This window comes from Trachurus japonicus, chromosome 16 (assembly GCF_045865225.1).
Source record: "Trachurus japonicus isolate A0001 chromosome 16, Traja_1.0".
Taxonomy (NCBI): Eukaryota; Metazoa; Chordata; class Actinopteri; order Carangiformes; family Carangidae; genus Trachurus; species Trachurus japonicus.
Genome location: NC_140922.1, coordinates 12336023 through 12359666, shown reverse-complemented (window position 1 = coordinate 12359666; position 23644 = coordinate 12336023). Strand labels below are relative to the sequence as shown.

The 23644-nt window shown below is 42.7% G+C and overlaps 1 protein-coding gene across 2 annotated transcripts in view; it reads right to left on the bottom strand.

The window, feature by feature from the left end:
• Window positions 1-489: 489 nt before the first annotated feature.
• Window positions 490-23644, bottom strand: part of LOC146971913 (chloride channel protein 1-like) — a 28244-nt gene continuing 5089 nt past the window's right edge. Inside the window, exons 1-23 of one of the 2 annotated variants that reach the window (XM_085801532.1) lie at window positions 17535-17718; window positions 17192-17420; window positions 15839-15970; window positions 15584-15712; window positions 15248-15381; window positions 14762-14839; window positions 12753-12831; window positions 11164-11289; window positions 10083-10167; window positions 9780-9881; window positions 9186-9270; window positions 8401-8556; window positions 8208-8277; window positions 8007-8117; window positions 7336-7549; window positions 7110-7243; window positions 6003-6184; window positions 5821-5902; window positions 5654-5736; window positions 5296-5340; window positions 5060-5164; window positions 3747-3833; window positions 2417-3450 (exon numbers count right to left, since the gene is read on the bottom strand). In XM_085801532.1, the coding sequence (XP_085657658.1) occupies window positions 2983-3450; window positions 3747-3833; window positions 5060-5164; window positions 5296-5340; window positions 5654-5736; window positions 5821-5902; window positions 6003-6184; window positions 7110-7243; window positions 7336-7549; window positions 8007-8117; window positions 8208-8277; window positions 8401-8556; window positions 9186-9270; window positions 9780-9881; window positions 10083-10167; window positions 11164-11289; window positions 12753-12831; window positions 14762-14839; window positions 15248-15381; window positions 15584-15712; window positions 15839-15932 (2649 nt within the window). In that variant the 5' untranslated portion in view covers window positions 15933-15970; window positions 17192-17420; window positions 17535-17718 and the 3' untranslated portion in view covers window positions 2417-2982. Of the gene's footprint in view, window positions 3451-3746; window positions 3834-5059; window positions 5165-5295; window positions 5341-5653; window positions 5737-5820; window positions 5903-6002; window positions 6185-7109; window positions 7244-7335; window positions 7550-8006; window positions 8118-8207; window positions 8278-8400; window positions 8557-9185; window positions 9271-9779; window positions 9882-10082; window positions 10168-11163; window positions 11290-12752; window positions 12832-14761; window positions 14840-15247; window positions 15382-15583; window positions 15713-15838; window positions 15971-17191; window positions 17421-17534; window positions 17719-23644 lie in introns of those variants that run through there. The other variant, XM_085801531.1, reaches the window with a different exon arrangement.

Sequence of the window (23644 nt, the reverse complement as noted above, 5' to 3'; positions counted from 1 at the left end):
TTACATGCCGAAAAACAACTTGGTAAGAGATAAGAAATGGATAGTTTGGCAGCTCTCAATAATAACAAAACCTATCATCATTTTGTTCACTTCAAGAATGCCGGTTTGGATGATAAAAATAACCTAAGAGGGCTCAAAACTGCAAATAGGATGTCTTTACACAATGGCAGATATTCGTTTATTTATTGAACAATTACTTGGTGGGGAGGAAAAATGTGAACGCTTGTACAGAATCTATCATTTCTTGTAGGTACCAACCCTTCTGGGAGCAGTATCTTTTTCTTTATGAGTCTCAGTTTTAAAGACATAATGTGGTGAAAAGATAATTGCTTTATATATTCTACGATGGTAACAACTGTAAAGTTTATTTGGGCTTGACTGTTTGATAAAAAAGAGACATTAGTTCACAAGGAAACATGCATGGACTCGATTAAACCAGAAGACACTGCTTCAGTTTGGGTTACTTTATTTCTTTTTCTTTTCTTTTCCTTTTTAATTAATTTATTATTTTTGTTTATCAAAAACTCGATGAATGAATAAACTAATAACAAGAAGCCAAATATATTTCTGTGGATGTTAAGGTTTACTGATCACACCTTTGTTAACTTACTGGTTTGTAGTTGAGTTCCTCTTTTTGTATAATTCTACTGCCATCTTCCAAGGGTTACAGTAACTTGTCTGCAGGCATGATGCTCAAAATCTGCTTCTGGTCCTCTGCCTTTCTCCTTCTCTCTCTCTATCTACCTATCTCTCTCTCTATCTCTTTGTATCCGTTCTGTATATCTGTGTCTGTCTGTATGTCTGTCTGTCAGTGTACAGTGAGTTGTCTGCTGTCTTATTGGAAGAATCACTGCCTGAAAAAAAAGAAAAGAAAAATACCTGTTTTCACAGTCAACCAAAGGGGATTTGAGGCAATCAGACATGTAACATAGATATAATTTGGCAGTGTGTGGCAAAAAGAAAAAAAAAAGAAGAAAAAAAGACATAACCGCTGTATAAAACGCTTTATAAAATTGGATGGCTTCTGTAAAAGTCTGTATCAAATTGGGTTTATTTGTTTGAAATGAGGCAGTGTGGCTGGTGAAACCAGTGTACTCTCGTAACACTCACACCTATGCATGCTTGTTGGACGGCTGTCACAGGATGGTTCTTTCACGTGGTTTCCCCTCTCTCTCTCTCTCTTTCTCTCCTCTTCTGTCAACAACTCTCTCGTTTCTTCTTGTTTCTCTTCCTTTCCCCTCTTTCTCCTGCACGACAGAACCTTCCACACCCCCACCAGCTCCTGTACCTGTCTCCTCTTCTTTTCCTCTGGTGGAGAAAGAGCAAATAAACAAACCAACAAACTGCATTTCTTGTGCACACGTGTGGATATCTTTTCACAACTAGAGGAAACCATTAGACTCTCACACAGTCACCCCTTGCTCTCTAGAGCCTTGTGTGATAGGTCTTTGTTAAACCACGTTTGGCAGCCGCCGGCGTCTCGGGCCAGCTCATTGGTGCTTGTCAGGAAAGAAAAAAAAACAGCCATCACCAAGGAACTGGCAGCGGTGTAATCCAGCCTGTCGTGCTTTTCCAAAAACATTCCTCTACAGTCCTTATCAGTCCTACTTTATGCCAGGAGAATATTAATGACAAATTCTCACAGACAGGACTTCTCTAGGGACTCGCTGCTTGTTTGTTCAGGCTCACACAGAAATCAGAGCCTGAAACACACTGTTGATCTTCACAGCACAAATATGATTTTAGTTTGATATTCCCTTTCTGAGCCTGAACGCTGGAATGTTTTCACTAACATGCTGCTAACCATGCTAATGTCTGTCAAATAATCAAACACTTTGGTCCAGGGTGAACTTTAATAACTTTGGTGAGCTCCTGACAGCGCCACCATCAGTTAAAAAGAAAAAAAAATGTAACTAGTTGTTTATAACTTAGTTGAAGTAACAGGTGTGTTAAAAGGGCTCTTTCAATTTTTAGAGTTAGCAATGGTTTATGTACAAAAAATTGGATTTTACACCTCTACAGTTCATACTAGCACCTATTTTTGTTGTATCAGTGCTAGGGGAACAGTAGAAACACAGCAATCACTGTTAAGAAACAGAGCCAAGCTGAATAAGACCCTGTAGTTTTTCACACAGCGCTTAAGTCATTTTAAACATGGCTCTTTGCAATAACCACATTTCCATCAGCTGTTTTGTTAGCACTAATTAGCTAGTTTCAGCATGCTAGCGCTCAGCCATCACCCTGGATGTGGTAATAAATATTGTGCCTGCTAAACACCATCATGTTGCTGCACTGAATTCAGCATTTCGCTCAAATCACCAGCACTGTGCTACCACAGCCTCACAGAGTAGCTAACACGGCTGTAGTTTTCCTTCTAGTCATTTTTATTGTTGTACATAATTAAAATAAGCTAGTGGACAAATTTAATATTTATTATATTTAAAAATTACAGACCGGTTTAAGTGATTTGAATATGTACCATACAGCAAAATGATAAATGTAAATTATGATTTAAAATGAACTTCAATCAGTAAATGCATGATCTCTTTCGACTTCTCGGTCAAATGAATTAAGTCTCTGTCATTCATTTCATTATTATCATACAATTCATTGCTGTCAGTTAATTTGCCTCAAAGGGAGTTATTGATATTACCAGACATCTACTATATATAGGCTACGTGATGTACAGTTACATTCAATATTTCCAAGATTTTGAGACGTTGATTTTGTCTGCAGTTCAAAAGACACAGGAAGGCACCTGAGATTCTGAAGAGTGAAAAAAAATTAGATTGTTGTAAGTAGAGTAGAAAAAAAATATTGTGTACTACAAGTTTCAGGAGCTTTGTGTGTACCAGCTCATCCTGAATGTCTGCGAGGGCTGCAGGTTGGCCCGTCTCCTCCACCCAGACAGCGGCTGTGTCTCTGGGGAAAAGGAGTGAAATCAGAAGAAGGTAAAAGTCTTTTTTCTTAAACCCAGTCCTCCTATATGGGCTCGTCTGACTCCTCACTCTCTCTGTCCTCCTGCAGGGAGGACAGCGTGACACTGGTGGGTGACACGGGGGAGGCCGGGGGTGAAGGTGAGGTAGGGGAGGAGGTAGAAGGGGACTCCAGCTCCTGAGGAGCGTCATCAACTTCTCTCGTGGTGGTGGCGGTGGAGCCTCCACGGTTGCTTCCCAAGCTGGTGGGGGAGGAGGCCGCGCTGTCACACCCGGCAGCTCCTCTGGAAGACGACGCTTTCCCTCGGGAATCCTCTTTGGACTCCTTCCTCCCCAGCTCCTCCTCATGTCTGCTACCCTCCCCCCACAAGTCTCTGTCCCGGGTGGGGGAGGAAGGGGTGGACGAGGGTGGCGGCTGGTGCTTCTTGGCTTTCCTGCTGGCGTCTCTGAAGCTGGCGAGAGGGGGACGAAGCCTCACCCCGCTCCGGGTCGAGCCCTCTATAGCCTTCTGCAACTGTTGGAGCAGAGAGAGGGGAGGTTGAAATAGCAAAACCACAAAGCACAGAAACATGTGCTGAAGTGAATGTGGGATTGTTAAAGTGAGCATCGAGGGAGTTGAGCTGCGAGGGCGGTGAATGGAATAACCGCATGAATCAGAGCATAAAGCATGATGCACCCTGTGACAGAACAACTGCCCACGAGGAGATCACCACAGCTCGCTGTCGTGCCGCATTACAGCCTCAAATTAACAGAGGTGACAAAAAACATGCAGATACTGGAAAAAAAACAAAAGACAAAGAGAACCATTACCTCCTTCAGTGCCACGACTCCCACCAGCTTTCCAATACTGGTGACATAGGCATGACTGAGGCCCAGCAGAGAGAACAGAGTGTGGGTCTGAGTAATGACACAGAGAAGCACATGATCCGTTCAGTGTTAAATGTATTGGACGGTGACAGTGTTCTGCTTGCATGGCTGCACTGTTCCTCGTAAACAATTTCTCTGCAACTATAAGAGGAAATATATGGCATGCCAGCATAACATGAGTCACAGCATAAAATTCGCAAGATGCAGGATTCAAAGCTTTATTGTATAGACAGATTTATGAGCAGAGAACAAGCTGCACTGAGATGTATAATACAATTTCTTTGTCTCCCTCTCTGTCCTTACTGGCCAACCAAAGAAATAAAAAAAACAACAACAAAAGAACAAGTACAGCCGACAAAAGTCCCCCTCCTCTATGAGTTGGGGGCTCAAGAGACTTTAAAATTCACTGGATCCTACCTTTCCCATAATACAGCTGTAATTCATGGGCTGAACTGATATGTAAAATGTGCTTTAAAGGACATTTAGGAAATACTTTAATTTGCTTTCTTGCCAGAGTCGAGATGAGAAGATTTGTTCTTATGTCTACATGCTAAATATGAAACTACAGCCAGAAGACAATTGTCTTTGCCATGCATAAAGACTACTGTAGAAACAGGGGGGAAACAGCTCTCCTGAGTCTACCAGCACCGCAAAGTGAGGATTCAGACTCACAACACAGCAGGAGGCTGGGTCAGGCTGTTTTAAGCTAAATACTTTCCAGTCTATTTGTACCAGAGTAGCAGATTAGTGCATTTAAATGGCTTTAACACCAAAACCCAGCAAAAAGGTTTATTATACTCTTGAAAGAGTAGACTGGGAAGCAGAGAAGTTATCGGTTACATTTTTTTTTTTTTACAGCAACTGTGAGGTAAACAATCGAAATACATTAAATAAAGTAGGTTACCAAGAATGTGTTCTTGCATATTTTATTTTCCAATCAAACAAGCCTGGTTCATCTTCTTTTTGCCGTACCACCCAGCATAGTTTTGCTGCATCGCACCCCCTGCTGCGTCGACAGGCTGCCTTTTTCACAGAGGGCTCAAGTCACTAATTAGCATATTATATCTTGTTTGTTTAACTGTGCAAAAAATGAAGTGCAAAAACAGGTCATACTTCCCAAAATCAAGGCTACTCTATTTAAAATGTGAACCTGGAAATATAAAAGTGTAATAGTACATGACTCATCAGTGAATCAGTGTGTGTTATACATGATCTTTACATGTGGCGATGTATGACTCAGGTGTGGCTGTGTTCACCTTGTGTAGAGATGTTCTTTCCACCAGCTGGAACGGGGAGGGATCTATACGTATCTGCTCCATATCAATTGGTTTGTCCAGCTCTGCCTCTTCCCAGGCTTTGATCTGCAGCAGCCAATCACAAGGAAGTCAGATACTGTAGGCTCAGAGTGTACACAGTTTCGAATCATTGATCTGAGTGGTTTGATTATCTCATTGTTTGCAGTGTGGACGCTGAATCAGTCGTGTGCAGTTACCTCCTCTGGTGACAAGGTATCAGTTAGCGGAGGGGGCGTCGTGTCCTGAGGAAAGACAGAGTGAGGGACAGACAGATGGAGGGTCAGTCACATTAAACAGCCTTCCAGATGATGATAAGATGCCCCCTAGTGGTTTTTATTGCTCTGAAGAAAAAACAACATGTCAACTCCTCTATGTTTGCATCATGCCATGCTCCTCCCTTCACATTAGCGCGGGTGGCTCAGGCTGCCATGTTGGACGGACGCTGCTGCCTGAGCTGTCACTGCCAACTCGACAGCAGATCTCTGATGCGCAGCTCCGTCGAGCGTTTGGGGTCAGAGTGATGAGTAGGTGTGAGGCCGATCTTAGCGCCGTTACCTGAGTTTCAGTCTGGCCCGATGAAGACGTGGAGGAGAAGAGTCTCTGAAGGGTCCTCCTGACAGACGGCAGCTTGCGCTTGTCTGAGGACACGGGATGGCAACACATGTAAGAGGAGACAGGAAGCGACATCTGACGGGTGATCTTGTCTTTTTGCGCCATGTTACCTGAGCCTGTGTGGTTGGTGGAGGCCTCCGGAGGTCTGGGGGACTGGATGGGCCCGTTGCATTCGTCCTGCACTGGAGCAGACTGAGGGCACAACATATTCAGCAAGGGAGTTGTTGAAACTAACAAACTTTCCACTCACAACAATCTGTGAAGCAATTTATGACTCGATTTTTTTTAACACCTTGTCTGCGCCCTCCTCTCCGCCCTCCTCATCGACGAAGGTGAAAGACTCCCAGCTGACTTTGGAGCCCTGGCCCGGTGAACTCTGACCTCTCTCAAACACTCGCCTCTCGGGTGAGAGCCACCAGTCGCAGACGGCCTGAAGCTCTGTCCTCTCGATGGAGCCCAGAAGAATCATGGATTCTGCAGAGGGAAGTGTCAAAGGACCAGTCAGGCATTTCCTCCACCACAGAGGTTACGATTTCACCCATGTCTTGTTTATTTGTTGGCAAGATTCACGCAAAATGTGCTCAACCAATCTAGGGGATGGGGCACGAGCCAGGAAGGAACCCATTAAAGTTTGGGGCAGATCCACATCATTTACTATGAATTCGGATTTTTTTCTCTGAAGTCTGGTGTATATTGTTTGACATTGGCCTTGAAGGAGATCTGCACTCTTCAAGTGCCCTTCTAGTTTAATTTGCTTTTCTGGTGAGGGCTTGATGGAAAAAAAAATTGATGTTCTCTCTCAAGGCAAGGAAAGTTAATACAGATATAGCACATTTAATACACAGAGGCAGGTCAAAATGCCTTACATAAAAAAGAAAGAAAGAACAGAACATAGAAAAGTTACAAAAGTATAGCGGCCGGTGGTTTAGCTCTGCATGAAGACAGAAAACAGCTAGTTTGGCTCTTAGCAAAATCTGCCTGCAGCATCTCTGATTAACACATTATAATATCTTTAAGTATTTCTTGATCACAAGCACTGACTTCCTGTAGACTCTAATATGTTAGCTGCTCTTATTTTAAGCTAAGTTAGCTTCTACTGGCTATAGTTTTGTATTAACAATAGAGAGAAGGGAGTGGTATTAATCCACTTATCTAAATAAGTACAAGAAAGCAAATACTCCAGCTTCTAAAATGTCACACTATTTCTTTAAAAATCAACATATGACACTATATAAGATGACATGGCATGGTATGACGACACTGAGGGGAGGGGAACTGGCCTCGGATTCATGGAGAAGACACATAAAGGACTTAAAATGTAAAACTACACTAACTTCACCATTTAACCTCTTGAAGACGTGACAGATGCAACCATTAGATATCGTACACGTTGTCCTACCTTTTGAGTCAACCAGTGGGATGGTTTTCAGAGTCGTGGTCTCTAGCAAATGGTTCAGTTCCCGATAGGTGGATTGAGAAGACAAGAACTTCACTTTGCGCACCATGATGTCTTCCACAAAGATGTTATACTTGCTGGGGAGGCATAGATGGTACAATAATCACCATCTGTCTCACAATGGCAGCTTGAAACATGACACGTACAAAACAATCGCTGCAGACTTTACCTGATGTGCCCGAGGGCCAGCTCAGGCAGGTAGGGCAGCTTCTTCACCTGGATGATGGAGTCGTAGAGGGAAGGCTGCAGACCCTGGGCCACCATGTTGGCTAAGATGACGGCCACCATCATAGGTAAGATGTGGGAGATTTGACCAGTCAGCTCAAAGCAGATTACAGCTGTGGAAACTGTGTGTGTGACGGCCCCCGTCATCGCGGCCGCGCCTGGTAATAACCCGAGGGGAGGATAAAGAGTATGCATCAAGTAGACTGTATGATTAAAACCTCATCTTATCTTCTGACACTGAAGCGGACATCAAATTAGATGAGTTCTCTATGGCTTCAAATATTTAGTTTAAGTTAAGTTAAGTTAAGTTAAGTTAAGTTTAAGTTTAGTTTAATTGAAATGTTATTGACTATGGTTCCAGTGTCATATAAGACAGCATAGAGGCTTCATTATATCCAAAGACCCTTCCAGGAAAAGCAGAAATGGCCGGATTGTCCGATCTCATCATATTCACACTTGGAGATGAATTTGGATGCCATTCCTAAACGTTTATGAAATTAAGGCCATTGAGTCTACTATAGGTGGTTTTATTCTTCTCAAGTCTGCTACTCTTCAACAAGTCTTCAGGGCATTGGGAGCTGAACAACAGTGAGATAGTGGTAGCAGCAGACTGACCGATGACAGCGTAACCTCCTGGCAGGATGCGGTAGACTATCCCATCAAACAGGATTCCATTGGGGAACAGAGTGGCCATGATCTCTCCTACGAGGCGACCGAAAGCAGCTCCTTGAGGACAGAGATAAGAGACGCTGGTAAAGACAAATTGAACTGAAGCTCAGCAGGAGATACTGCACTCGCATTACAAAATCCTCTTACCTAGTATGAACACTGGCATAAAGGCGCCCGAGGGGATGGGCATTGTGGTGGAAACTGCTGACATCCAGAACTGTAACACAAAAACAGGATCAAGGTAGGATCGAGAACCGGTCCCCAAGGTTTTTCATGCTATCAAGTGCTATTTCAAGGCAATGCCCATGGTGCACGGCAAGAGGGAGGGAGGGAGGGTTACCTTCATGACGAAGAAGAGGAGAAGGATGATGAAGATGCTGACGCGAGGGTGCAGCCACGCGGAGGAGCGCCCCAAACCGGGCGGAGGAGGATATGCTGTGATTTTGGTCCAGGTGAAATTATCAAACAGGGAGTTGATGCACTCTCTGGGCATCAGCTGCCAGAAGCAACAGACATAACAGATTATCAAAAATGTCAAATCTAACAAAATTAAATTATGGTTAAAACTATAGAAGCAAAAATTGGACTTTAAGAGTGTAAATTAGATGTTCAGAGCGAGTGAACATCTAGATACTTAACCCATGAAGTACCATCGGTGAATGAGTCTATGTGAGATAGAGATGCATATATGTAGCGATGCTGTATGAATATGTGTGAATGGGTGAGTCACAGTGTAAAGCACTTTGAGTGGTCATGAAGCCCAGAAAAGCAATGTCCACAAATAATGCAGTCAATTTCCCCTTTCCCTTTTTCCTGGTTAATTCAATTCAGCACAGTTACCAACACCATCAGACTGAATGTGGCTCCCTCTGGACCAACAAAAGACTTTATATAACTGTTTTTATATATGCAGTTGTACTCCCTGAGACTTGTAAACAGACTTTGATGTGTAAAATCGGTGGAGTTTCCCTTTAAGTTGCTAATAAAATTCAAATGTCTATATATAGTAATAACATGACAAAAGCACACAGCAGAGACTCCACTGACCTCCTTTGACAATACTGTGAATATTAATGAACACACACCACAAAGAAGTCAGAGAGCATGAGACTGATTGTGTCTAACCTCTCCAGCCATAAACTGTCCGAATCCAGGGGGGAACGTGAGGGTGGCGATGATCAGCGTCACTGCACCTGGATAGATTAATCGGCTGGGAATAGAAAAACACACACACACACACACACACACAGTCATTAATAGGAAACACTCCCAGAAACCTGCAACAAGGAACGGAACAGGAAACTGTAATGAAGGTCTGAGTGTGAGTGTGTAACGGCAGCGATTGTACAGCTCTCCTGGTGCTGCTGCTCGCCTCTCTCTAATGGTGAAGACTAATGTTCCCTGACTGTCGAGTCTCCGAGGATAAGTGAATCTCCCCGTTGAGTGAATAACTGGCTGAAAGGTTGTTAAGGCTTTGCTGCTGCCCTGGCCAGTGTTGTGAGACTGATGAGCTCGGAGAGTGGAGCCGAGATACATTGAGAGGAACCAGATTTGAACGTGCAAATCGTTTGACTTCCTGGGAACAGCGTCCGCTACCGGAAAACACAGCGGTTTAGCAACTCAGTGCTGCACTAATCCACAGCAGCAGTGAGTGCACAGCAGCCCTGTTTGTGTGTGTGTGTGTATGTGGGTGGGTGCGTTTGTGTGCTGGGATCTCACTGTTTGGTAAGGAAGCGTGTGAGAGCCGTCGGCCTCCTCATGAAGAGAACCACCTGTCTGTTCAGGTAGACGAAGAACGCCCCCAAGAAGCCACATGAGATCCTAGAACATGAAGCAGACGGTTTATTCAATTACATAATATGGGCATGTCATACGTCATATGTGTAGGCGCAATAGCAGAACAAAAAAGAGATAATATACTGACTCATGCTCCATTTTGTTTTAAGCTGCAAAACAACAACAAATCACAAGACTGAAAAAAACAAATACTTGGGTTGCACACATCCTTACAAATGTCCTCACCCTATGATTGCGAACGCAGGCAGCTCCTGCAGGTCAAAGGGAAAATCCATCCTGAAGTTAGTTTTGAAGAGAGCTGTGATTGTGACTGAGAAAGAAAGATAAAAACATATTCAACAAAATGCAAATTACCATTTACTACAACAAATAGTGAGTTCAATGTGTCTGCCTCAAATGTCCCACAATTCTGTGATAAATTAGCTGAGTTTCAGCTTTTTAATTAACATTTGTTAAAATCAAACAAAAGGACAAAAACTCCAGAGGAGGGAGAATTCATTATCTTTGCTAAACAATAAATCACATTTGTTCAAAGCCAAAACACACACTCACACACAAAAAAAAGTTGGAAGCAGCAAAACAAAATGTAAATACATTTTGAGTGAAGTTCATGTCGTCCTATTGAATGGAAGTCCATTCTCCTTTTATCTTTGTTTTTGCTCCACCGACGCCTGAGGGAAAACTTCAGCTGCTAAATGCTGTACTTTGTTCACCAGCTAGTTGCTAACTTGTATTAGCCTGTTGGTGCTGAACAGGTGCAGTAGATTTATTAAAAAACCCTGGCTGCTGCGCCTGAACGCAACATTACGACAACAGTGATATCAACAGAGAATTGTCTTTTCAATTACAAGTTGATGGGGGTTGTTTGTTCATAATTACAAATAAGACATGATACGCAAAAACATGAATTATCCCTATGAAATTTTTATATAAATCCTAAGAACCTGATGTTTGAATGTTGAGAGGATAAGGATAAAGATTAAAGTGACAAAATAAGACATAGATTAATGATTTTCCCTTTGTGAATTGTATCTTGTACACATAAAAGTTCAGTCTTATAAAATATTAGTATAAACTGTATGAAGCTGATGTTTCTGGAATAAAGGAAGTGACAGGCTGCAGGGATTTGCTCACAAGTTACAAGTGTCTTTACTATAGTGTGGGTGGATTTCATATATTCTGATGACTTAAAACATTTCTTAAGAAGCATAGACAGCTACTTTCCCTAACACACCAGCTCAGCACTATTTCTCTGCTTTGTGTGTGTGTGTCTGTGCGTTAAATGTGCGTCTGCTCCGCTTCTCACCAGCATCCTTGTTCCAAACAGAGAGCACCCTGAATATGAAGGCGCTGAATGTGGCGGCAAAATATCCCCGCCAGTAATTCCTCACCGCAAAGTAGGTAGACGTGACCTCAATACTGAACAACACCCCTGGTGGTGGCAGAGAGAGAGAGACACAGAGAGAGAGAGAGAGAGAGAGAGAGAGAGAGAGACAGAGATAGAGAGAGTGGAGGAAGGACCGAGGGAGAGGAGGGATTACAGAAGAGAGGGAAAATGAGGATGGATAGTGTGAGGAAAGAGAGGAGGACAGGAGGGAGAGAGAAAGAGAGACAGAAATAGAGAAGAGAACAAGAGAGAGAGTGAAAGAGTGAGTGAGAGAGAGAGAGAGGAGAAGGAAATTAGTTAAATAAGCAGAATGAGACCAAAAACACTAGAAGCTAAGGGTGTAATTATACACAACAGGAGAACCACAGGGAGGGAATACACACACGCGCACGCACGCACACATTCACACTCACATACACACTCACGGGGTATAATCAGCATGTGAAGTGATAAAATAAACATCAGAGCCATCAGAAACATTATTCTGAACAAGATAAAAACAGGCAAAGAGCAGACGGGGGTGAAAACAACATCTGAACAGTGTGTCATCAGTGTTTTCTCTCCTTTCTGTTCTGATTGATAACTGGGTTCTTAGTGTCTTTCATTTATCTACTGCGTATTAAGGGATGCTTCTATTTGTTTGGTTTTTTCATACTGAATCTACCAGTTATTGTTACTAATGAACAACCTGTTTGTTTTCTCGGTTGGGTCAATGAAAATATCAGAGAAGAGGTGAAAAGAGCCCATCAGACGGTCTATGGCAAATTGAGAAGACAGATTGCTGTTATCTCTGGATTTGGATGTTTCCTCTCAGCAGCAGTCGTTAGGTGGAGTCATGGTTGCCGTCTCTTTCACCAGACTCCTTACGACGCTGCTATAACTGACTGAATGCACCTCTCATTAATTGATTTTGGTTTAATACTCAAAGTCATTCATTTCTATATTTCTATATTTATTTATTGTGCTATAATATTGTAAATTGAGCCAAAAGAAAAACTGTGTTTTTTTTTTGCAAACCTTTTATCGCATCAGTGTGTAAAGTTTCCTTAAAGCCCCTTAACACGAGTTTCTTTTTTTTAATGACTAAATAAGCAGCTATAAAAGTTAAAATGAAAAGTTTAAGTTAAATTGACAGTTGCCTGGCAACAACAGGCACCCGACAACTGTCATCAGTAGCTCCTTCATGAATCAGCGTTTTTTAAAATGCAACATCTCAGTCTGGATCAAAGTAAAAGAAATAAAAGATGAGTTTGCAAAAATTTTAGTAGAGTTTGATCAGGAAATAATGTGTTCAGTGACTGAATAAACTAAACTAATGATCTTAAACTTGACACTTTGGACACATCTCAGTTGCTACTCAAAAAATCATGATGTTTATTATAGGGATGTACATGAAAACTTTTTTTTTGTTGTTGTTGTTTTTTGGATTGAACCAGTACCAGGGGCGAAGGGGGTGTTTGGTGAAACAGTTTTGGTTTGTGATGTGGCAGTGTGCAGATGTGTAGTACCTCCTAGTGGAGTGCCGAAACAGCATCCCACCCCCACGGCACAGCCAACAGTCAGTATATCTGTGTAACCGTAAGGGTTCTACTGACACAGAAAACAGAGAGGGAGAGGAAGAGACAGGGGTGGGAGGGGTGAGAAAAAGAGAGAGAGACAGAGAGAGAGAGAGAGAGAGAGAGAGAGAGAGAGAGAATGAGGGATGAAAGGTGAGAGATGATGAAGGGGAAAATGAAGGTGATGGAGGAATGAGAGCATAGAGAGACAGAGAGAGAGAGGAGAATGAGTCGGTAAAGAGAGAATAAAAGATCAAGGGGGAAAAGGACAGGATGAGGAGCCACAGGGGGAGAATTGACAGTGGGGAAGCAAAATGGAATAAAGTGAATAAATAATGCTCGCTGGAGTGTGGTAAAAAAAGTGATATAGGAGGAGGAGAAAAAATCATACCAAGAGAATATAAAGCAGCAGATGCACAGAGTGATGACAGCAGTCAGACTAAGAGGAGGCAATTAAGCAATCTGCAAACAAAGTGAGTGGTCACAGTGTCCTCGGGGAAACAGCTCTGACACTGATTGCAGACCAGAAATTAAACATTGCCACTGATTATTTATGACCTTGAATTATGATGTTCCATGTAGTGTTTCAAAATGACATATGAGAAAGAAAGTATCTTCATTATCTGTATGGATTGACTGAAAAGCAGTTGAGATGCTGAAAACTCTCACTACTTCAGAAAAGGCCTGATCTCAGACAGAACCTCATAATTCAAGGCTCATGTACAGCGTTGCTCGTGAGCTAATCTGCACGTGTAAATGTTCATTTCCCTTTGAATCGATCACTGGTGGGTGGAGCAGAGCAGGACACTGGTCTGAGGTCAGTTTTGCCCTCCATATTTGCGCTGCTGATGTTTTGTCAGGAGGACAAAGCTGACCAGAGACCTGCTGCGCCTGGGTGAGTCGGGTGGGGACAGCAGGCTGGGGACTTGCCTCCCACGGGGGCAGCGAAACAGGTGGCCACTCCTACGGCACACGCACACACCAACAGGTCCTGGTTATGGGTGCCATTCTGGGGTTAAGGGTCACGGGTGGAAATGGACAGGGAGGAGGAGGGGGAGACGAGCAGGGATGAATGAGAAAGTCAAAAGGGAGGAGGAGATAGAGAGGGCAGGGGAAGGGGAAGGGGGGGGAGACAGGGATATGGGAGCTCACTGTTAATACACATGCCAGACATTACCATCACACTATTAATACTGTGAGACACAAACACAGACGAGGTGCGAGGGGGCGAGCCAAAACAAAGACACAAAAAAAACTGGGTGGGGAGGGGAGGGGAGGGGAGGGCGTGAGCCGGCCGGGAGAGAGACAGATGGGAGAGAACAACAGGCACAGGGCTCCCACTTTCTCTTCAGCATCAAATTCAAGGACCTTTCAATGAATCTCAAGGACTCAAAATTGGCATGTTTGGCAAACTCAAACACCGCCGGGGCCCTCGCGTAATTTAAGACCTCGCCAAGTAGAAAGTGCTGAGAGAACCTGAAGGGCTAGGAACAGCATTTTCAAGGTCACCCAGTCGTTTTCAAAACAAGTCTATAAACTTTGATTTGATGATAGCGATAAATGAAAAGTCAGGGGATCATTAAACTTAATACAGTTCAACCTGACGGGGGCACGGAAAGTTCCATGGAAACAAATCCAATTGTTATCGAGAGAACTCACTCAAAACCACAAAAATGCAGCTCACAGAAAGTAATTAGCACACAGCATTTTGGGACAATGTAAATCTAAAGGGTCTGGACCGGAGTAGTGAACCAACATATCGACTAGCAGACACTGTCATCCTTTGATACTTCATAACAATCAATCATAACAATTCATTTTGCCCAGATAAAGATCTTTGGAGCCTGTGGGAACCCTGTAATTATGACAAAGACACAGCAAACTGAATTACACATTCATTAGATGCATTAACTATGAACTCTGGGTAATGTAGTCTGTTTTTGGTCAGGGCCTCAGCTTACCTCATAGACCCCGGAGAAGATGGACATGAACCGACTCAGCACGGCGGCACAGATACTGGCGATGTGGACAAATGGACCCTGGAGGTGAAGGGAGGAAATCAGTGACACAGGTGAGCCACGTGTAACGTTCCCCACACAGACACTGACCATCGTCTGTGAAACAGAGACTCTAAACTAGGACATGTTGTATCAGGGCAGATAAATCATAGGATAAACGCTGGATGTGACAGTTGCCCCGCTACTGAAACAGGGAAAATGAATGTACTCCTTTGCTGAGGTCTTGAATAATTTGCTTCTGTCCCGTGAGAGGAGGGAGAGAGAGAGAGGAAAAACATGACAGAGGATGATTTATTATCCTCCCAGCTCAGAGAAAGAATGACGGAGAAAGAGAGGATGCAAACAACGGTGATGCTGGATCGATGAATGGTGATAGAAACTGCAAAAAACAGATAATAAAGAAATGAAAAGGTGGGTTTGTTTGTTTACCTCTTTGCCCACTGGCATCCCACTGCCCAGGCCAGCAGTCAGGCCGACGACTTTGGCTACGAAAGCTTTGAGGGTCAGATACTCCTTCAGGACGACACCTCTAAGGATGGTTTTCAGCTCAGGGATACCAGAACCTGTAAGAGAGGAAGAAAAAAAAAAAAAACAACAGCGGAGGGATCAAGACAAAAAAAATCAAAGTGGAAGGACGGTGAATGCACTAAGGGAAAAAAACAAGATGTCAACATGCTGTTTTCCTTCAACAGGAAAACAAATAAAGGAGGTAGAAACAGGTTGTTGGAGAAGATAAGAGAGGCTGACAGGTGATGGAGAGCTCACCGATGGCCTGTGGGGAAACCAGGTGACAGAAGAGCGAGGCGAACATGACAAGGATCATGGGATAGGAAACCCAGGCGAGGTACTGGAGCGCCACGTTGCCCCTAAGCTCCCCGTGCATCCACTTATAGGCTGGAAGAGAAGAGAAAACAGGAGTTCAAATGGAACAATGATCTACAGCGGAAACTAAAACTCATCGAGTGGCATTGAGGAGTAACTTTGACACATCATAATCCCTGCGACCTTGGCCTGTGCTACCTTGAAGGCTCTTGGCGCTGGCGTAATCCATACTCCAGCTGACCAGGGCCATAGTCAGTCCCAGAAGAACCAGGAAAATCCAATCCTCCCCCATCTTGGTCACTATGTACCGCCGCACACGGGCCAAACAATCTGGGACAGAGAGATAAAAATTAATGATTCACCTTGAAGCCATTTATCATTTGATTTAATCACTGACAGTTAGCTATTGTAACAATGCCTGAGAGGGAATCATTCAGTGTGATTATGGCCACAGTGACGGCGGAGCTTAGCACAGAAATACCTGTAATGTTGGCACTGGGTGATCTTTATGGTTGGTGGTGCTCTGACATTTACTGGTGCATGTACAGCATGTGCATTGTCTGGAAAAAGTTTCCTTATAGAAACATGTACAAAGGAATATAGACTAGCAAAAGTCACTGTCTTCTTCACTAGTGGTTGAATCATTTAGGTAAAAGTCGTATTTCCCTGGTGTATAAATGCACAGTTTAAAGCTCTGATTTACAATTGCACTTGAAAGAGGTTGTCTTTTTTCCCATAATGGACCCTTGTTGGTTCCTCTGTTTTTCTGTATAAAACTGTAGCCTTCAAGCAGCAGATTAGAGTTTTTGAAAAGCGGCTTCTTTACAGTGCAAACATTTACTGAAGTGGTGCTGTTAGAGTAGTTTTCTTGCACTTTCTAGTATTTTCCTCTGCACAGGCTGAGTAGAAACCCCAGTGACTAGTAAATTGATTTTGATATATTGAGTGCCTGTTTAGGAAACTCTTGTACAACACAGTGTAGTCCTGCTTTTAAATGAAATGGGTTTAAATAGTATGACAGAAAAAAACAGAGCCAACACAATGTGCTTAAAAAGACGGAATAGAAATGGGTTTGAGATACTAGACCTTGTGTTGGGAGACCAAATGTAATATAGAGCTGAGTGTGTTGGCTGAATAAATAAATAAAGTATGAGATATCTATATAATAAATTGTGTGTGTGCAGTACATTACCTCAGCATGTCTTAAATCCTGACTAAAACCCTGAGTCCAGAAGCTGCTAAGTCGGCAGCCTCATTACACAATAGCAGCACATCCGATTTTATGCACTTATCACAGAGAATGTAAAATCATAATCTGCAAAGTGACTAGTAATTGGAGCCATTGAACAAATATTGCTCCCTCTGCAGAGCAGTGCAAATTCTCAGCTCAAAACTCTCTCAAATTAAAGCTAATATGTTCATTTCCACCTCTGTTTGTTACCTGTTACCATATGAGGTGTCATCGCAGTTCGCAGATATCTTTTACTACCTTTAGTTTGGCACCTGAACGTCTCTGAATAACTGTTATAACACCGCAGCCCTGCCGGTCACCTTGGCATTTGGAGTAGGGCCGAGGCTTCTTGGTAGACGAGACATGGCTGTGATGCGAATCCAGGGACGCAGGGTGATGATGGTGATGATGATGATGGTGCCGTCGGCCGAGGCCTCTGCGGCCTGAGGCTGTTTCCCCTGCCTGTCGCCTCCATTGTCTCTCTGTCAGCAAACGGGCAGCTTCCCGGCGGGCGAAGTTTCCCAGCTGCTCCCTGTACTCACCGTACAGCTGGAAACGAAAGGGAAAACACTAAGAGTGAGCTATGAAACAAAAAGCATCAAATCAAGAAATCACATGTTTGTTGCAGCCCTTGAGCGAGGGGACGGGAGAGGAGAGAAATACCTCTGACAACTGAGACTTGGGTGAAGGATAAAACTAGATCCAGAGTCTTGAGATAACAAGAAAGAGATAGGGGGAGTGCGGCGTGTGTGTAAGGGATACACACCAACCTGAATACCCTGGCAGACAGAAATAGACAAAACGGGCATAGAGATCGGAAAATCCCCTCCCTGAGAGGAGGCAGGGGCTGGAGAGGAGCCAGAGGAAGAGATCCTGGAAGAGAGGACATTCCACATCTTCCCCTTCCGACGACGTGCGCACTTTACACCTACAACCACAGAGACGCGCACGCACATACACACACACACACACACACACACACACAGGCGCTCATACTTGGTCAGAAAACATGACACGACCTTGTGAGCCAGTGTGATCGGTTTGCACTGCACTCAGGGCTGTAAAATACTGCAGATCCAGGTGCAGCTACGATGTGCAACTGAAACCTACAGATCACATGCATCCCGGCTTACAGCAAAGCAAGATGCTAAATCACAGAGAGGGCTGGCTGCCACGCATTTCTGTCTCATGTTCACACAGGGAAGGAGAGCTGACACATCCAACCGTGAGGCCCCTACCAGGATGAAACCAACGCCACTAACTCCACATGCTCATATTCACTGATGATCATATCAGAGTGCAACAACAAGCTGCAGTTGCATTAAAGTTCAAAATGACTGCAGGACAAATACAAGTCAGTTTAATATCGTCTTCTCATGGCCACAAAAAGTGCTACACACAGGCAGCCCCACTGAAATACACGAGTCACTACAACCACATGACAAAGTGACTGATATAGAAGTTTATAATTAATACATGAATACTCCACATAGCAGGTGGCCATGCAGTTACACTGTTAAAGGCTCTTAAGAACTTTTGATGCCCCTAAATCATGTAGCAGGTTATTTTAAACCTCACTAAACACTACGAACCACAAACCATTAGGTGTGTGTTGTATTTCCCTTGTACTGATGCAGTTAAAGCTGTTGACCAGTGATGAGCCTTACGGAGAAATGCAAACCTCTATTGTTCATTAGAATCATTTGGTATTGTGCAAAGAGCTGGTTGAATATTATCCCTACCATAAATCATGTGTTAGTTTGCTGCCCTAACCCTCAACAAGGGAGTTTGCTACTAATGACAAGACACAAGCTGAGTTCACATAATGTCATCATCCTCTGGTTTAACGCATTGTCTGTTTCTGTCGCATATAAAGACACACCGTATATATGAACTACTTAGATTTCAGTCTCTTATTATCACTGTTTATACCATAACCTGATTCATGTAAATGCAATTTCACACAAACCTCTTATCTGCTGCAAAACACCAGGAACCCACGCACGATAATTTCAATTTGAGCTGTGACTCAGACTTCAAATGATTTTTTTTTTTTTTTTGAGAATAACCAAAAAAGTATGTGACCGCCAATAGAAAACAGTGCGTTATGTAATCTCTCACGAACAAAGAAACAATGTGAGAAAAACTGTAAACAAAACAGATTGCAGGTTTAAAATAAGATCAAACTAATTCATGGAGGAATTAAGTGAATTTCTACATAAATAATTTGATTATCATACCTTGTGTACTGTTGTCCTCAACATGTACTCAACATGGTTGTTCAAACTACTCATTGCAGCAATAATTGGAAAAACTAAAATCAAAATGATCAGATCCATAAAATAACCTCTGGAGCCTAAAGAAAAAGGCCTGGAGTGTGTCATTAAGTTTGTCCCGACCAGATGCGGCCGTCTGTTTTTACCTGAACCTCATCTGTTGTCTTCAGCATGATGCAGCAGCAGCAGCAGCAGCAGCAGCTCTGTCTCTGCTCTGTCTCCTGTCCTACTCTGCAGATACCACCACCACTGCTGCACTACACATTAACACCAAAGACCTAATCCATCAACAACATCAAACACACGCTGGCACCAGACGCCATCAAAACCAGGTACAGCAGCACAGAAACCTGTGCAGTGTTCACAGGGAGTCAGAGAGCTGCTGTTTCATCTTTTACCTCCAAGGTCTCAGTCACATAATATAAACAACATTTCTACATGTTCAATATTTTCCATTTAATATCTTCACGTCTTTGTGTTGTAGATGACTTGTTCTTGAATTTCTGTATTTCTCTGACATCTCTTGTGATTTTATTGTGTGTATAGTGTGTGTGTATTTCAAAACACACATCATGTGGCATGTGAGGGAGTAGTATAACTAACTATATGTAGTCACTTTATGCTGTTGTTTAGACATATATAATGTACATTTAATATTATCCAGTCTTTGTATGTCAAAACTATATAATATGATAACTATATTATATATAGTGTTTTTCAACCTTGGGGTCGGGACCCCACGTGGGGTTGCCTGGAATTCAAATTGGGTCGCCTGAAATGTCTAGTAATTGATTTTTAAAAAAGTATGATTAAAAACACCACACATAATCTTAAACAACGGTATTCTATACTTTCACTTTCTCAACAATAATAATCGAGTTCAAATAAAATGCAGCATATAAAAATGTCTGACCTGGCGCATCTTGATTGACGGGGTCGCCAGAAATTTGTGATGTCAAAATGGGGTCACAAGCCAAAAACGGTTGGGAAACACTGCTATATACGTTTATTTTACATTAAACAGAGCTCAAGACTACAGTTAAATATGGGAAGAATAATGTAAATTAAACTGTTATTATTAATGAATGAGACCCATTGAGATGAGCCAACATTTACAGAATTTATTTGACTCGTTTATTCAATGATGAATCTGCAAATGTTTTACATTTTTGAATTAATATTACTGTACAATTCATTCACTCTTGGCCGCCCCTCAAAACCCATTTTATCAAGTCAGTTCACTGACGTCTGAATTCATCACTCTAGTCAATTCATAGAGTTGAGGAATTGTAAAAACTATGGCAGATTTATTGATAACGGAAAAAGTCGCAGCGTTACTGGCAACCCTGATACATTGCCAGTAAATATTAATAAAGTCAAAATGGAAATAAGCTGAAGCAGTGAAACAGACATAAAAAAGACAAAGATCTGACAGCGTGAGAGAGAGACTAATTTTCACTGAGACTCTATCAGCTGACTTTATTGAGTCTCCATCTCTCAGCCCTGTTTGCCTTTGTGTCACCGTGTAACCTTGTACTGCTGAGCCACACCAGGCCCAGAAATTACACCAGTAGCTGCCATTCTCGCTGACTTTCACACGCTCTGAACATAGTTGCTCCCATCTTTTTTACTCTCTAACTGTCCAATGACCTTCCCACACCAAGTCAAGAGCACCAGAGGACACACAGCACACCCCCGCCCTCGCTCCCCGCTCCTCGTCCTCCTCTATGTGAACTAATTTACTCACAGCAAGGTTCCCTCTGCCGTCCCTCGTGGCTCTTATTACTTTCCTGCTCCCCTCTCTTCCTGACTCTCTCGACACATGAAAGTAGTCATGTGTGCTGTATAGCGCTCACCTGTCCTTATTAGTTTCTTGTGCTCCACTGTAACAACTAAAGCTTTTACTGTTGTGCTTACTGCAGGTCTCACGGGATGAAGCAAACAGAAGAATGCAAACGTTTCCCTCTCTGGCTTTGTTAGGTTTACAAAACTCTGTGTTAGATTTTGCCAGTGAGCTGTCGAGAGTTTTGAATTCATTTATGAATCTGCCTTTTACGTGCTGGCTTTAACGAGGTAATCCAGACTGTAAAGGCACAAGAAAGAGATGAGAGACAACTTCAAGTTTAAACCAACAGACAAAAAGCAAACAGAAACAGGCTCATAGGAAGAAAGTCATGGAGAGTGAGGGAGGGAGGGAGGGAGAGCTTCAGTCATAGTGAGAGCTGCTAATAGATACAGAGGTTGGAGGGCACTGTGACATTGAGAGTTAATTAAAAAAATAATCGCACATTCCTGCGTCCCTTATGAGAGGGAGTCAGCACTGCATATTCATAAATATCTGTTGTGTGTGTTTGTGTGGCTTCTTGAGCATGTCGAGTTTGTGTTTGTGTGTTTAGAAGTGTGTGAAAAAGGAAGTTTGTGTGTTCATGTGAGGCCTTACAACAATAAAGTGCTGTCCCTAAGCACAAGGTTAATGATAAAATCTGACCCGCTCACTGACGGACAGATCAGGAGATTACCCCCCCCCTTCTCTTACACACACACACACACACACACAACACGCACATTCCACAAGCGCGTGTCTCCATATGCATACACTAATTAACCAGCACAATAACATTTCCATGCCTCGTCCAAACACTGTTCAAGCTGTCATGTTCTAATTAAGGCATGTCGACGCAGCCAAAGGAGCAAAATAAACCAAACTGTACACTTCCATGTGTTATGTATGAGCCTGCGGTTCAAACTTCACACCAAGTAATCCAGGAAAAATCAACCGTGGAGGCCTTTTTATCCTCTCTAACGCTGCTTTACAGTTAATTTAGTCTCGCAACGCCATGAAATTTGAAATTTAAAGCCAACAAACAAGCAAGAAACAGTACAAAAGCTGCCTTTTTCTACAACTCATTTAAGTCATAAATGCAGGAGTCCTTGGAAAAAAAACTGATCCAACTTTGGAAAAGACATCTCACTATACAGAAAAATGAGTTGACCTTACCAGAAACTGATCTATATTGAGAACTGTCTCGAAAGTGTTGATCCGTTCCCTCATCTTGTTAGATGTTCCTTCTGCAGGTCGCTGCTCGCTCTCTTTCTTGTCTCTGATATACTGTAATTCCTTCTCTGGATATCTTTGTCTTACATCTGTCCTTTCCTGTCTTTGCCAGAGTGACGGACACGGACTGTACCTGTTACCTGCTGCCTCCATACAGTACAGACCTCAGTGACTGACAGGTATGGTCAGTCTCACACACACAAAGAGAGAGAGAGAGAGAGGAGGGAAGCAGTAGAGGTTAATACAGACACTTGAAGTTTGACAATAAATTGTCAGCAGCTCTTAATTCAGTGGGTAGATTATCAGTCAGGCGGCCAATGCAGCAGATTCCTGCAGAAACATAAATGATAGCAGCAGCAGCGGCAAGGACACAGGCCTTAGGAATGAAAATGATACCTGCTAACTGGGTGCAGACCATAACCATACTACCAACATTATATGGGACAGGGTGGATAATACCGTTCTGTACTTTAAATGCCTTTAGCATAGGAGACATGCTTTACTAAAGCCTGACTGGGCTCGAGGACAGATCACAGTATCATGTTGTTCTGGCAAACATTTAGTTTTGTACACAAACACTTTTATTTTGGCAGTGACTCCTCCAATGTGGTAATAAAAGATATAGTTAAAGTAATGACAGTAATGGATCATGAGGAAACTAAATGTCCTACATTTTTGCAGTAAAGGTGACAGCATGAGTAAATATCAGATGACAGCCACTTTAAACATCACACCTGACTGGAAACAATTAATAAAAGCTAAGTAATCTTGAATTAAGAAAAATAAGGCCAAAGACGTTGCCTACAAAAGGTCTATATGATATATCTATTCCTTACAGTTAATTTGGATAAGCCAGTATCAGTACTGACATTTCATTAGCTGGACTCTGGTCTTCACTTTCATCTGTCTATCTGGTCTCCAGCCCTGGGACTTAAACTGGGTCACTGTCTGCTGTTCTGTTTTGACCAAGAACTTCTCACGTGGTTTCTGGGTCTTTGGGGACCAGACTGCTGCTGCTGGTTTTCATTTGCATTTATCTGTGAAAAACAGCAGCGTTCAGTCGGTCTGTTGGACCAAAGTGTTTTCTTTAACTTTATATAATGGTTAGTTTACTGGCACTGAATGCTCTTGTCACTAGAAACGACTGCTGGCCCTGAATGTTGAGCATCACTGTTGGCTTGAAAAGACCATTCAACATTTCAATTTCAGCACTGTAACTCAATGCATGGAAACAGCTTTAAGTTTCTTTAAAGTGAGTCAGTGAGAAGTCCAAAAAATATATTTAATTTATAAGAAGTTTTATAATTTATTATCAAATCCAACCCAGTTAAATTAGACAGAGTTGGATAAGACATTTCTCCTCCTCATACACTGCCTGTTAGTGTCTAGATTTTACTTTAGGTCAGCATCATCCTTTTGGACACTATTTGTTTTTATTAGGT